This window comes from Rhagoletis zephyria, unplaced genomic scaffold (assembly GCF_001687245.7).
Source record: "Rhagoletis zephyria isolate East Lansing unplaced genomic scaffold, Rhagoletis_zephyria_1.1 Rzeph_scaffold_00996, whole genome shotgun sequence".
Taxonomy (NCBI): domain Eukaryota; kingdom Metazoa; phylum Arthropoda; class Insecta; order Diptera; family Tephritidae; genus Rhagoletis; species Rhagoletis zephyria.
In genome coordinates this window covers 93,640-107,396 of record NW_016158080.1, presented here as the reverse complement: position 1 = coordinate 107,396, position 13,757 = coordinate 93,640, and the positions used below count along the sequence as shown (strand labels likewise).

Below are 13,757 nucleotides of genomic sequence, written 5' to 3'. Positions count from 1 at the left end.
ACAGCAGGTTGGCCAAAATATTAAATTAAGTTAAGTTACGTAAATTAAGTCTTGACTATCTGAGTTTTAAGTTCCGTCCCATTTAAGGTGGGAGATTTGAATAGGGTAATTTTATACGTTCTCGTGAACAGTAAATACCTTCCCGCTCTTGCTAGGATCGACGCCAAGACGACATTCCTTGGAAGAGCAGCTTACAAGGCAGGGTGCATTTTGAAATATCATACTCCGGATGTGCAGATGTTTATCCATTATAACGATTACTACATCATCAGCGTACGCTATGACTTGACCACCTGTGCCCTTTGGCTTTAGAAGAATCTACTTTAAAGTTCCTACACAATCTTCGAATGAAAAATTACATTTACAACGACAAAACGGCGAAACCGTGCTATGTTCAAACCAAATATGGCAAAGAATGAGAGAAATTCGTCTCATAATACATGATACTCCTACTATTGTAACCTTTAAAAGCTAAAACTTTGAAATGCTTTTAGATTAGGTTAGGTTGAAGGGGCTGTCTGCATCCAATATAGGAGCGATGCACACTTAGGTCCAGTGTACCGCCTTCTTGTCTCCGATAGTGTAGGGCAGTGACAGAGATAGTGTTCAACACTCTTAATTTCTTTCTTCGTTCCGGCGGCTTCAACAGAAATTACTAGCCGGCAAGCGCATTCTGTCTGCATGCCCTCCCATCAAGCAGTGAGCTGTTGTAATTGCGGTCACTTGCCTAAGTAGAGGGCGCTCTAACCAAATTAGGGCGTTGGATCTCTTCTTGTCGAAGCTCGGCCAGATATGTCTAGTCCTTCGACACGTGGGCTTTTCCTACAATCTCGAGCAAGTGTGTTTAAAGCCATGACGTCAGAAGGGTGGTTTCCTACTTCGCAAGCTCATCTGCTGTACAATTACCGTGTATGTCTCAGGGAACTGTATGTCTCAGGGGCTTGAAGCTAACTCATTAAGGACTTTCCTCTATTCTATCGAAGTTTTTCACGATGTTTCTGAGTGTTCCAGTGGCCATCGGAGTGAAGGTTTACGGGAGGCAGATTAAGAGAATATTCGATAAGCCAAAATGCATCCTCTAAAGAGGGCTTGAGCTCCGTTTTGAGCAGGAAGCTAATAAGACATCCTACTAGTATATCCCACTCCCTACTCTTAGATTTAGTTTAGAGCCATCCGGGTAGACGACTGCAGAGACTCCCAGTTCCTCCTCTAAGGGGTACGAGTGGAGAACTTGTTTCTCGAGCTCGAGAGGCGATGGTGTATAGTATGGGGCTCTAAAAGTATCGGGGTAGTTAGTTAGAATGGTAGTTTGGCCGAACCTGTTGTCTTTATATTTTGAGAGTGCTTTAAAAAAAGATACCTTTTTATCTCGAAACTAACCCAAATCATGCCGTCCTTTATTGTACTGTTTTCGTATTGCACTTTAATCTCTTTGACATCTACACGAACTATCAATAAAACGGGGCAGATTATTTAGCGTTAAATGGCTGAGGTGTTCGTTTTACAACAAATCACTGTCAAAAGTCTTATACTTCATCCTTGCAAAGGCGGGGCAGAATCACAAAACGTATTCAGCCACCTCCTCTTACCAAGGTAGGAAAACCAAGTCGGGTTCGCAGTCTCATAAGTTGTCTGCAGTCCCATCTCATCAGTGAAAGTAAATACGTAATACGACCTTTGGAGATTGAGGACAAAATGAGTTGTGCCCACCTACAACCACTTAAAGCCTACACATCAGTTTCTGTTGGCTATAACTGGCTGCAAACTAATGAATAACTGGTCTGAGATTTCTCTAGCCAAATGATTAGATGTCTCATTACAAACTAAAACAACATCGTTATGTTTTCCTAAGACGTTGACTCCATGCAAGCCATCCAGTCTACATACGCGCTGTGCAAACACGTAGCTCTCCCGTATTACTCTTATGTGCCGTCTATTTATCCGTAAGGTAACTAGCCGACTTATAATACTACATACCTACTTGGGTTATCATCAGAACAGTAGTATTCCTAACTTCACTCACTTCTGCACTGCCTGATACCCCGGTTGGAAGGAGGGCCGTGGCGGTAAAAGACAACTTTGGCGAGACCACTTTGATACACCTCTGCCTTTGTTTAAAGGACACGAAATTGGCCTTATCCGCACAAATTCGTGCCATATCCGCACTCACGGATGCAGCGGCAATAATCTTTCGTGTGCTATCGTCACGGTTTGAGGGAACGTTGGGGTGGCCAGCACACTCCTACCTTTGCCCATGCAACCACAGGAGGGTGAAATCCTCGCCTGCATGGGAAAGTTTAGAGCCTGCAATCTAATATTGGACTCTACAGGTCTTTGCGCGTGTATGGAGTAGTATTAAAATAAGATCTGTCTTGTATTAAAACCGATGTATTATGACGAATTTGATAAAGTATTTGCATTTCCATAAGTATCCTTACGACCGCTTCTTTCATTCAATAAGAATTAGGGAATAAAATAGTCGATCCAGTTTGTGAAAATGATACGCGACATCTTTTCATAATCGAATTGCTACAATACTAATTTATTTTCTTTCTTTTTTTAAGTTTTCTCTCTTCTAATTTTTGGATCTTCAAAAACTTTTAATGATGGTGCGACTGCTTTTTTTCTTGCTCTTTTATTTGCGTGTTATACGTCACTAACAAATGGGTAGGCTTTGCTAATTTTAGACAAAAATATTTGCATAAAATTGCTGATGCAAATTTTTTTTAATAGCAGCAAAACTTGTTTAATATAAGACCGAATTCAAATGACCAAAAATACGAAAATAGCTAAAATCGATTATCTGTGTCTTTAAGAATAAGTGAAACAAAACATACACACATAATGTATATACATATGTATGTACATACGTAGATGTGTGCCCTTTATGTTTTTTTTTTCTCTCTAAATTTGACACAACTTTCATATAAAAGCATGCTGCCTATATTTAATCCTCAACAGTTAGTAGTCTGATCTCGCAATCTGCACAACCGGCAAACTCCAAACAACAAAATTTTCAACATGAAATTCGTCATTGTTTTCGTTGCTCTCTTCGCTTTGGCTTATGCCGCACCAGCTGCTCCTGAAGCAGAAATCGTTGAATTGAGATCTGATGTTGAACCCGAGAAATACAGCTTTGCGTAAGTAAAAAAAAAAAGTGAACTGATAGTAGTGAAAAAAGAAATATATAAGTAAGAGCGAGAACAGAAATGAGGCATGCTTCCTTCCAAATTATTTTATTAAAAAAAAAAACATTTTTTTTCTGCTAATTTTAGCCTGAAGACCAGCGATGGCACATCCAAACAAGAAGATGGTCAATTGGTGAACATTGGTGCTGAGGACGAACACATTGTTGCCCGTGGCTCCTTCTCCTTTGTCGGTGATGATGGCGTGACCTACACTGTCAACTACATCGCTGATGAGAACGGTTTCCAACCCCAGGGTGCTCATTTGCCCGTCGCCCCAGTGGCTTAAGTCAGCACTTGTTAACGGAGTGGGATTTGTTGTTGTTTGGTTTAAAATAAAAAAAAATGTTTAACGATTAAATTTGTGATTTTTGTAATGTAGTGTCTTAGTAGAGTGGGGCGCTAACCATTGCGGAGAGATCATAAGCCATTCTCCATATAACGCTTAGAGAGTCACTATGTCAATGTATAAAGTAGTAGTTGATAAGCTTGGTCTGACCAAACGAGTTTGGGTTCTGTGGAAAAAATTGGTATTGTAGGAAACGATATTAGTAATAAACTTACGATGAAAGGAGCATCAACTCCTTTCAACGGCCCTGGCAAAGGAAAAGGGGCACTCTTTGGAAAAGGCTCAGAGAAATCACTACTGGGACAATTTAGCAGGTGTATAGCATTTTAAAGCACTTTTGGGAATATATAAACTAAAAAGCTTTAAGCAATGTACGAGTTTATCTAAGAATTATTACAGGATTCTGACAGGACTTAACTGGTTATTTACTCACAGAAGCGATGCAGATCTTTCAGGATGGATATCAAAGAAAGGAATCCACAAACGCAAAAAAACCTTGGTTGAAAATTTAGTAACCGAAAGCGTAGTGAAATGCAAAGATTTAGGCTTAATACTAACGTTGGCATGAAGGGGCTACAATAGATCTTGGGGTCTCAGTGCTTTATCACCAGCAATAATAACACTGGGCCAAAAAATTTGAAAAAAGTCAGATCCTGGGACTACACACATGATTTTTTGCTATGTCACTGTGTAGTTTCATCACGAACAATTCCTTTTTTTAGAAAAAGAAAGCTCATTTGAAAGTAAATATTTTTCCCTTGAAACCACTTTTTCACTCAACCAATTAACTTCTTTTAAATCTGAGTTATTGTGCTCCGATGTTTATGAGTTTTGCGCCCTATAATAAGCGAGCTTGCAGCTGCGGCATCGGGGAGTATTTTGGCTGCCTGTTCGCGAAGAGGCCGATGTTCCGCAATCACGGTTGTTTACCTGTTGAAAAACTTTATTGACCGCCTAGAAAGGACTTATTTTTTGATTTGCAGATGTTCTTTATTTTTTTTTTAATTATTCCATATTTTTTTAGTCATTAATATTATGGATTTCTAATAATCTTTGCAATAATTTTGATAGGGAGAATTTCAGGCAGTTTCTTCCAGCTTTGAGGAATATAAGTCAAACTGATTCAGGCTTTGTTGAACCATTCTACCGATGATTTTATAGATTCATTGAGCTTCTTTCTTTTACAAACTTAGATATCGAGTGCTTATATTCAATATGACCTACCTGCAGTTTTCACAAAAGTGAGATTCCTATATAAAAATCCATCTTAGACTTAACTGTCATCAAAAATGTTAATGCTGACCTTGTATATCGTACTTTAGTAGAATTAACTAATGAATTTCAAAGTAAAAATTCCAGTAAGTGATAACAGTTAAATCTCAGAAGGGTTCTAACATCAAAAAGTAGTTTTTGTGAAAACTGCAGATAGGACGTATTTAATATGTAAGCCCTCGATACATTTCAAAAAGCTGGAGGAAAGTCAAATTATTCTTCATTCTCAAAACTGGAATACCGGTGAAATTATTTCAGAATTGCCTTTTTAGGTCCCGAAAATCCCGGGATTATTTGCAAAGAATCCCACGCCACGTTACGTAACATTTCACATTCGGGGTTGTAAAAGAAAATTGAAACAAGCTGCAATAATTCAAAACACTCTAAAAACAACTAGAAAACAATTCATATTATTTAAAACAAGCTCAGAAAAAAATGCAATAACTTAACTTTTTTTGCTTTGCTCTTTTTTTAAATAGAAGTTATCTTTACTGTTAATAGTTTTATTGTAATTGTTAGTCATGACTTCAAACAAAACATAAGCATTTTCACCGCAAGAAAACTTTGTAAAATAAAACCGGCTTATCCGCTATTTTCTTAATTTAACAATCGATCGAAACCGATTTTTTTTCAAATTGCAACTTTTAGAATAACTCAAAAACAGGCGAATAATCGAACACCCTAGTTCCAATCATTGGATCATGAAAAGAGTAAAACTTATGCACATTTTTTATATCAGCATTGAATTCGGTTGTGGTTCTTGCTTAAAAAGGACATGCTTGTTTAACAGTTATTTGAATATAACTTAACTTTTTAATTTTATTTAACTTTATATTTATTATTTATTTTTATACCCGAGCGCACTTGTGCACAGGTTATATGTATTAACTTTGTTCACATAACGGTTGTCTGTCTGTCCGTCCGTGTACACGATAACTAGAGCAAAAATTGAGATATCTCAACGAAATGTGGTATGTAGGTTGCCCTATATCTAAGGTAGGTTGGTATTGAAATCGGACTATAACCACGCCCACTTCCCATATAACGGTGTTTTCGAAACAGTAAATATTGGATGCAAATTGTTGCAAATTAGTATGTGGAGTAAAATTTGAAAAAAAATAATACTATTATGAAATTTTTGGAAAATGGGCGTGACCCCGCCCACTTATCATGAAATGCTGTATACTCGGTACGAACCTAGCTTAGAATCCAGCTAAGAAATTTGTTGAAAATCTTTGAAATCGGGCAATAGCCACGCCCACCTCCCATATAATGGTAATTTACAGAAACACGAAAACTGCGATAAATCAGCAACTAAAGAAGCTAATTCACTTAAAATCGATGATTGCAATAACCACTTAGCACAAAACTCTATAGTTATAAATTTTTGGATAATGGGCGTGGCGCCGCCCACTTATGACCACAAATGTGTATCTCGGTAACCACTTTATCGATTTCTGCTAAACATGGTTCAACTAATCATTAGGTCTAACTCAGCGTATAATCGGAAATGTTTGAAACGAAGTTAAAACGACGATACTTGAGACCTGTGTCGAGTATATTAAGTTCGGTTTCGCCCGAACTTATACTTTTTTATTTGTTTTATTTTATTTTAATTGAATTTAATTTTATTTATTTCTTTATTCGCGCAAATATGTATGTCTGTGCTGATACATATATGTACAAGTGTGTGCTTTCACAGTTACATTTATAAATTTGTTTATATGTGCGTAATGTAAAAGTATGTTCTTACTTACCAAATTCACTCGTACCTGCATTTTTTTTTATTAAATGCTTGGTTTCTGGTATTTAACAACTTACTCATATTATTCCACTAGCCGAATGACAAGGTATTAGAATTATATGAAAGTCCCCAATGAAAACCGATAATCAAATTATCAATATTATGTGCTGGCTTTTGCGTTGGGTAGTGTGGATATGTATGAATATGACTAAATAAATATGTACATATAAACGTATGCACTTATGTATGCGCAAACATTTACATACACGTGTACATATGTATACAGAATTGCACGTTACCGAACCCACGCGACACGACCACAAGATGGCTTCGCATTTCTTCATGGCGAACACACGAATTTCACTTTTTCACATAATTTCTTAGCAGCAATGAAATAAAATCGCACTATTTATATTTTTTATTACTACTTGCACTTTTAATGCTATTGCACATTTGAATACAAATTGAATAAATTATTTTAACACTTTAGCCAATATTTTCATGCTTATCGGATTGAACTCGCGCACCACACGAACTTAAATATATCCGCTGCAAAAGTCTACTGAATATTGAAAATTAACCTACACTCTCACCCTGGAAATATTAATTTTTCCAGGTCCTCACTTTGAAAAGAGTTTGAATCAAGATAACACACTCGAAAACTCTCAATTTGCAAATTTGGAAATTGATTTTGCGCTAACCGATTGCGCAGCCAAAAAGCATTTCAAGAGCGGATGAAGAGCGCACGGGAAACGGAAATGAACTCTCACTCATAGAGAGGTTGAAAGTATGTAGGCATTTGTGTTTCCGCTTAAAAAGACAAGAAGAGTGAGCTACCAAAAATAGGTGTGTATAGTAATAAAAAGTCAGTACTAATTTGTAATGGAACCTGCAATTTTTTCTGGAAAAGTGTATAATAACCAGGGAAGCCAGCTCGTGGGGAATTCCCCGATTTTCGGGGGATTTTAGTTTGCGTGGGGAATCAGGAATGGGCCGTTTTTTGTGGGGAATTTCAGTTTACATAGGGAAGCGGGGGATGAAATGTTTTTGTGAGGAATTAGGTTTCTTTTTTGCTTCACTAATTTCCTAATTATTTAAAAAAAATGTCAGTAGAAATATCCCACCCGTCATCGTGGAATGAGCCGTATCTAGTGTTGTACCTCATTTAATTCTAGTATAATAAAGTTTAAAATGGCTGAAAATTACAGCTAATTCTTTAGAATATTCCCTGTAGCATTTACTTTCGAATAACGAATAAACACAATTTATTTTATATAAAAAAAAAACCGCAACACCTACGGCAAAAAAATTCCAAAACAAAAATGTTTAGGTACTTGAGCTTACACTTTTTAGACTAGAATTGAGTGGACTACAAAACTGAAAACTCAAAATTTTTTTAGAAACGAAGGTTTGTTGCTTTTTTTTTAATATTGCACAAAGTTTGAAAGTTGGATTTAAACGGATTTTGTTAAAGAATGAACTATATTTTTATAAAAATAACTCAAATTAAATAATAAAAAATGAAATAAAAATTGTGAAAACTTGTCAAAATGTGGTGCGACCAATTTTTTTCGACCGCTGTATGTATGTTAATATTATGTGTACTTTTTTATTCTTATTTGTTAACTAACTTAATAAAATAAACAGAAATACTAGCAATATATCAAAATACAAATAATTGTTATTATTTAATAAGGAAATATCTACGGGTGGTGAATTTTTCGAAATTCCGGGCAAAATGGGGGAATTTCATTGTAGAGATTGTGGAATTCTCAAAAATGAGTTGGCTACCCTGGTACATATCTAAAGCAAAGCAAAACTTTTTACGAATCAGAATGATTTGATGTTAATTACAGGATTCCTTTTTATTTTGACCATATCGAGTTTCTGTATAATTTTTTTTGGACTTAGTAAATTTGCCTTTCATTGGATTTAAAAGGGAGGAAATAAAACAAGTGCCTCAGTCCTTTAGGAAACGGTGCATTTAGGATTTTTCTTGCTTCCTATATTAAAATATGAGCCTTAGAAAAAATTGGACTTACTTATTTTTCACTCAACGCCAGCGATATATCAATTAATAGGAAATTACATTTGGTTCAAAATGAGAAATGCACTTACCAGTCAGTGACGCAATAAATTGGATTTTGTTATTGCTTAAATAGTTTCAATTATTTATCTCCAAACTTATTACATATTTCTTGCATTTTACGTTCTCACACATGACCACTATTTAAATTACTTTGCGATTTTTTTTTTTAATATATTTCCTACACTTACACTTTAAAATAATGCAACATACGAAAAAATTAATGTGACTAATTAAACCAATTTACATACCTAAATGCATACATACATATACAGCTAATGCAATTCATTTGTATGCACACTCGTATACATACATAAATGTACCGAACCGACGCGACCCGATCACGCAATAGACTATTTTCACTTTTTCACTTCATTCGTTAATAGCTTTTAAATAGCTATGTATATGTAAATATAATTTTTAAGTAAATAAATATACACTTGTAATATATTTTGGAATAAAATTAGTATATTTCTTTTACACTAAATTTATTTAAAGTGACTTTCACAACCACAGATTAACCAAACTAACTTCCACTGCAAATGTCCACTGAATACATACTGAAAATGCCTACACTCTCACATCTTGGCCGATTTTCCAACTGGAAAAACATCTCTCCATCAATTTAAAAATAGTAAAAACACTGAAAATATATTAAAGACTCTTTTATGAAATAAGTTTGTATGAATGGCCTTCAAACCTTAACATTTTAAGCAACAGGTCACGCTGCAAAAAATGCAAAATAAGAGCAGAAGGAACATATTTATGAGAAACGGAAGTGATTTTGTGCTTGAAATTGTGAGAGCGAGTAATTACGTGTTTCCGCTTGAAGTTTTGTATCAAGAGATAAAAATACGGAAGAGAGCACTAAGGAAATGGAAATAAATTGAATATGCTCTCCACCTCTCTATGAGTGACAGTTCATTTCCGTTTCCCGTGCACTCTTCATCCGCTCTTGAAATGCTTTTTCTTGGTGCGCAATCGGTTAGCGCCAATCAATTTCCAAATTTGCAAATTGAGAGTTTTCAAGTGTGTTACCTTCATTCAAACTCTTTTCAAAGTGAGGACCTGGAAAAATAAATATTTGGAAATTGGAAATTAGCTGTGATGGGCTGAGAGTGTAGGAGGTTAATTTTCAATATTCAGTAGACTTTTGCAGCGGATATATTTAAGTTCGTGTGGTGCGCGAGTTCAATCCGATAAGCATGAAAATATTGGCTAAAGTGTTAAAATAATTTATTCAATTTGTATTCAAATGTGCAATAGCATTAAAAGTTCAAGTAGTAATAAAAAATATAAATAGTGCGATTTTATTTCATTGCTGCAAAGAAATTATGTGAAAAAGTGAAATTCGTGTGTTCGCCATGAAGAGATGCGAAGCCATCTTGTGGTCGTGTCGCGTGGGTTCGGTAACGTGTATATCTATATACATACATATGTACACGTGTATGTAAATGTTTGCGTTTATATGTACATATTTATGTAGTCATAGTCATACATATCGATACTACCCAACGCAAAAGTCAGCACATAATTTGATTCTCGGTTTTCATTGGAGAATTTCATATAATTCTAACACCTTGTCATTCGGCTAGTGGAATAATATCATAAATAAGTTGTTAAATACCAGAAACCAAGCAATTAATAAAAAAATGCAGCTACGAGTGAATTTGGTAAGTAAGGACATACTTTTACAAGTGAATAGTTGTTGCACTAATTTGACACATTTTTACAATTTATAAATCAGTTTATACTCTTTGCTATACACACAAGCACTTACACAGTCCAGTAAATCCAGGGTAGCCAACTCAATTTTTAAGAACTCTCCGATTTCGAGAATGAAATTCCCGATTTCGCCCGAAATTTCGTAACATTCCCCACCCATAGATATCTCCTTATTTACACATTCATTCTTTAGCAAATACCATGTAAATACAAGTTTGAAACTTTATGCAATATTAGAAAAAAAATTCAACAAAATTTCGTAAAAATTTTGAACTTTTTAATTCGATTTTCTAGAACGATTTTGAGTATGCCGTTTTGTAGTCCACGCAATTCTATTTTAATAAAGTGCAAGTTTCAAGTGTCTAAAAATTTCGTTTTAGAATTGGTTTGCCAAAGTTTTTGCGGTTTTTTTCCATATAAAAATAAATTATGTTTTTTCCTTATATGGAAGCAAAAGTGACAAACAAAATTCTAAAAAAGTAGTGATAATTTTTGGCCATATGAATTTTTATTATCCTAGAATTGAACGAGCTGAAATTCCCCACAAAAAAACTGTCCATTCCCCGATTCCCCACGCAAACTGAAATTCCCCGCAAATCGGGGAATTCCCCAAGATTTGGCTTCCCTGGTTATTATAAAGTTTTCCAGTAAAAATTTCCAAGTTCCAGTACAAATTAGTACTGACTTTTTGTTACTATACACACCTATTCTTGGTAGCTCACTCTTCTTGTCTTTTAAGCGGAAACACAAACGCCTACTTACCTCTCTATGAGTGAGAGTTCATTTCCGTTTCCCGTGCACTCTTCATCCGCTCTTGAAATGCTTTTTTTTGCTGCGCAATCGGTTAACGCAAAATCAATTTCCACAGTTGCAAATTGAGACTTTTCGAGTGTGTTATCTTCATTTAAACCACAATATAACCAGTAAACAACCTTCGGTGAATTTGGCGGCTGCCTTCCTCGGGGATGAATATGCTAGTGATGAAATTATTGGTACTCAGGCCTTCCAAGCACGCAGGGTTGCTTTTAACAAATAAAAAATAATTACCTTCAAATAGTTTCAAAAAGTATAGTGTAAAACGAAATTTATTGAATAATTCCACATAAAATGGTATACATCATGGAACTTTTCTACTAATTGACATGAAATTACTATCTCAACGCTCGGAGCGCTGCCACTGAGGGCTTTTGCCAACTGATAAAAAAGAGAAAATTTGGAAATACCAAACAAAAATTTTGAGATTTCTCCTTGTGAATAAGAATGCCATAGTTTTTACCTAGCTCGTGTGACTACGCAAAATTTTGACAGCTTGTAAATATGTATACACATAAAGTTGTTGGCGGTAATAAAGTCAAAATCAAAATGGAGAAAAGAACAAAAAGCGTACGTTAGTTGTCAGTTATAATCCAATATATCCAATTTATTTGCGAATATTTGTTTATTCTTTTTATTGAAAGGCAACTACGCGAAAAAGCTTGTGTTAATTATATTGATAACAGAACCTGGCAGCTCGCACGTTGTCTAAATTCTCAAGTAACATAAAATCCACAATCTACATTGCTTGTATTACCATCAATACGCCATGTATAAATTTTAACAAGACACAAAAATAGAGCTTTCGCACGAGCGTTTGTTTGGTTTTTCAACACCATTTATAATTTTCTTTTAATAAAATCACGATTTGTCAAATGCTTAAATTTATTTATCTAATAATAATGCAGCACACAACCCTGATATCTAAGAAAAAGTCTGAGGAAGGCCATTAAATAGCAGCACACAACCCCGTGCCTTCCTCAGGAGTGAATGTAACTACAAAAACAACGACTACTACAACAACAACCCAAAAAGGTTGGTTACTGTCTATACTGTGATTTAAACTCTTTTCAAAGTGAGGACCTGGAAAAATTAATATTTCCAGGGTGAGAGTGTAGGTTAATTTTCAATATTCAGTAGACTTTTGCAGCGGATATATTTAAGTTCGTGTGGTGCGCGAGTTCAATCCGATAAGCAGGAAAATATTGTGCAAAAGTGTTAAAATGATTTATTCAATTTATATTCAAATATGCAATAGCATTAAAAGTGCAAGTAGTAATAAAAAATATAAATAGTGCGATTTTATTTCATTGCTGCTAAGAAATTATGTGAAAAAGTGAAATTCGTGTGTTCGCCATGANTAATAAAAAATATAAATAGTGCGATTTTATTTCATTGCTGCTAAGAAATTATGTGAAAAAGTGAAATTCGTGTGTTCGTGGACTCCATCTTGTGGTCGTGTCGCGTGGTTTCGGTAACGTGCATATCTGTATACATATGTACACGTGTATGTAAATGTTTGCGTTTATATGTACATATTTATGTGGTCATATTCATACATATCCATACTACTCGACGCAAAAGCCAGCACATAGTATTGATAATTTGATTCTCGGTTTTCATTGGAGAATTTCATATAATTCTAACACCTTGTCATTCGGCTAGTGGAATAATATGAGCAAATAAGTTGTTAAATACCAGAAACCAAGCAATTAATAAAAAAATGCAGGTACAAGTGAATTTGGTAAGTAAGAAAATACTTTTATATTACGCACATTTGTACATATTTATAAATGTAACTGTGAAAGCACATACTTGTACATATATGTATCAGCACAGACATGCATATTTGCGCGAATAAAGAAAGAAATAAAATCCAATTAAAATAAAATAAAACCAGTACAAAAGTACAAGTTCGGGCGAAACCGATCTTTGTATACCCGGCGCAGGTATCAAATATCGTCGTTTCAACATCCTCTAAACTACATTTGCGCGATAAGCAGGGTTGTTTCTCCCGATTTCAAACATTTTCGATTATACGCTGAGTTAGACCTAATGATATAGTTGAACCATGTTTAGTAGAAATCGATAAAGTGGCTACCGAGCATACACCTTTGTGGTCATAAAGTAGGGTAGTGCGGCGCCCAATTCCTAAAAGTCTACAGAAGTCTTATTTATTGTTAAGAGATTGCTGTAAATATTAACTTAGAGTAAATTACCTTCCTCAGTTATTAAAATATCGGAGCTTCCATACATATATCTGAAATTTACCGTTATACAGAAATCGGGTGTAATTTTAATCCGATTAGAATAGTTTTCAACAAAATCTTTTTTTATACAAAGTTTTTTAAGTGCACCGAGTTTAGTAAAAATTGATAAATCGGTTACCGAGATACACATTTGTGCTCATAAGTGGGCGGCGCAACGCCCATTATCCAAAAATTTAGAATAACAAAGTTTTATGCTAAGTGGTTATTGCAATCATCGATTTTAAGTGAATTAGCTTCTTTAGTAAATTACCGTTATATGGGATGTGGACGTGACTATTGCCCGATTTCAAAGAGTTTCAACAAATTTCTTAGC

At 35.0% G+C, this 13,757-nt stretch overlaps 1 protein-coding gene across 1 annotated transcript; it reads left to right on the top strand.

Moving 5' to 3' along the window:
- The first annotated feature begins 2,953 nt into the window (after positions 1-2,953).
- LOC108362370 (larval cuticle protein 8-like) lies at positions 2,954-3,500 on the top strand. The gene is made up of 2 exons (XM_017615303.1): positions 2,954-3,140; positions 3,276-3,500. The coding sequence occupies exons 1-2, from the start codon at positions 3,022-3,024 to the stop codon at positions 3,472-3,474; spliced, it is 318 nt and encodes a 105-aa protein (XP_017470792.1). The 5' UTR covers positions 2,954-3,021; the 3' UTR covers positions 3,475-3,500.
- The last annotated feature ends 10,257 nt before the right edge of the window (positions 3,501-13,757 follow it).

Excerpts from the sequence above, each read along its gene's own strand:
- LOC108362370 (XM_017615303.1), top strand. The coding sequence starts at position 3,022 with ATGAAATTCGTCATTGTTTTCGTTGCTCTCTTCGCTTTGGCTTATGCC. Across the intron at positions 3,141-3,275 it reads CCCGAGAAATACAGCTTTGC|CCTGAAGACCAGCGATGGCA; the intron begins GTAAGTAAAAAA and ends TGCTAATTTTAG.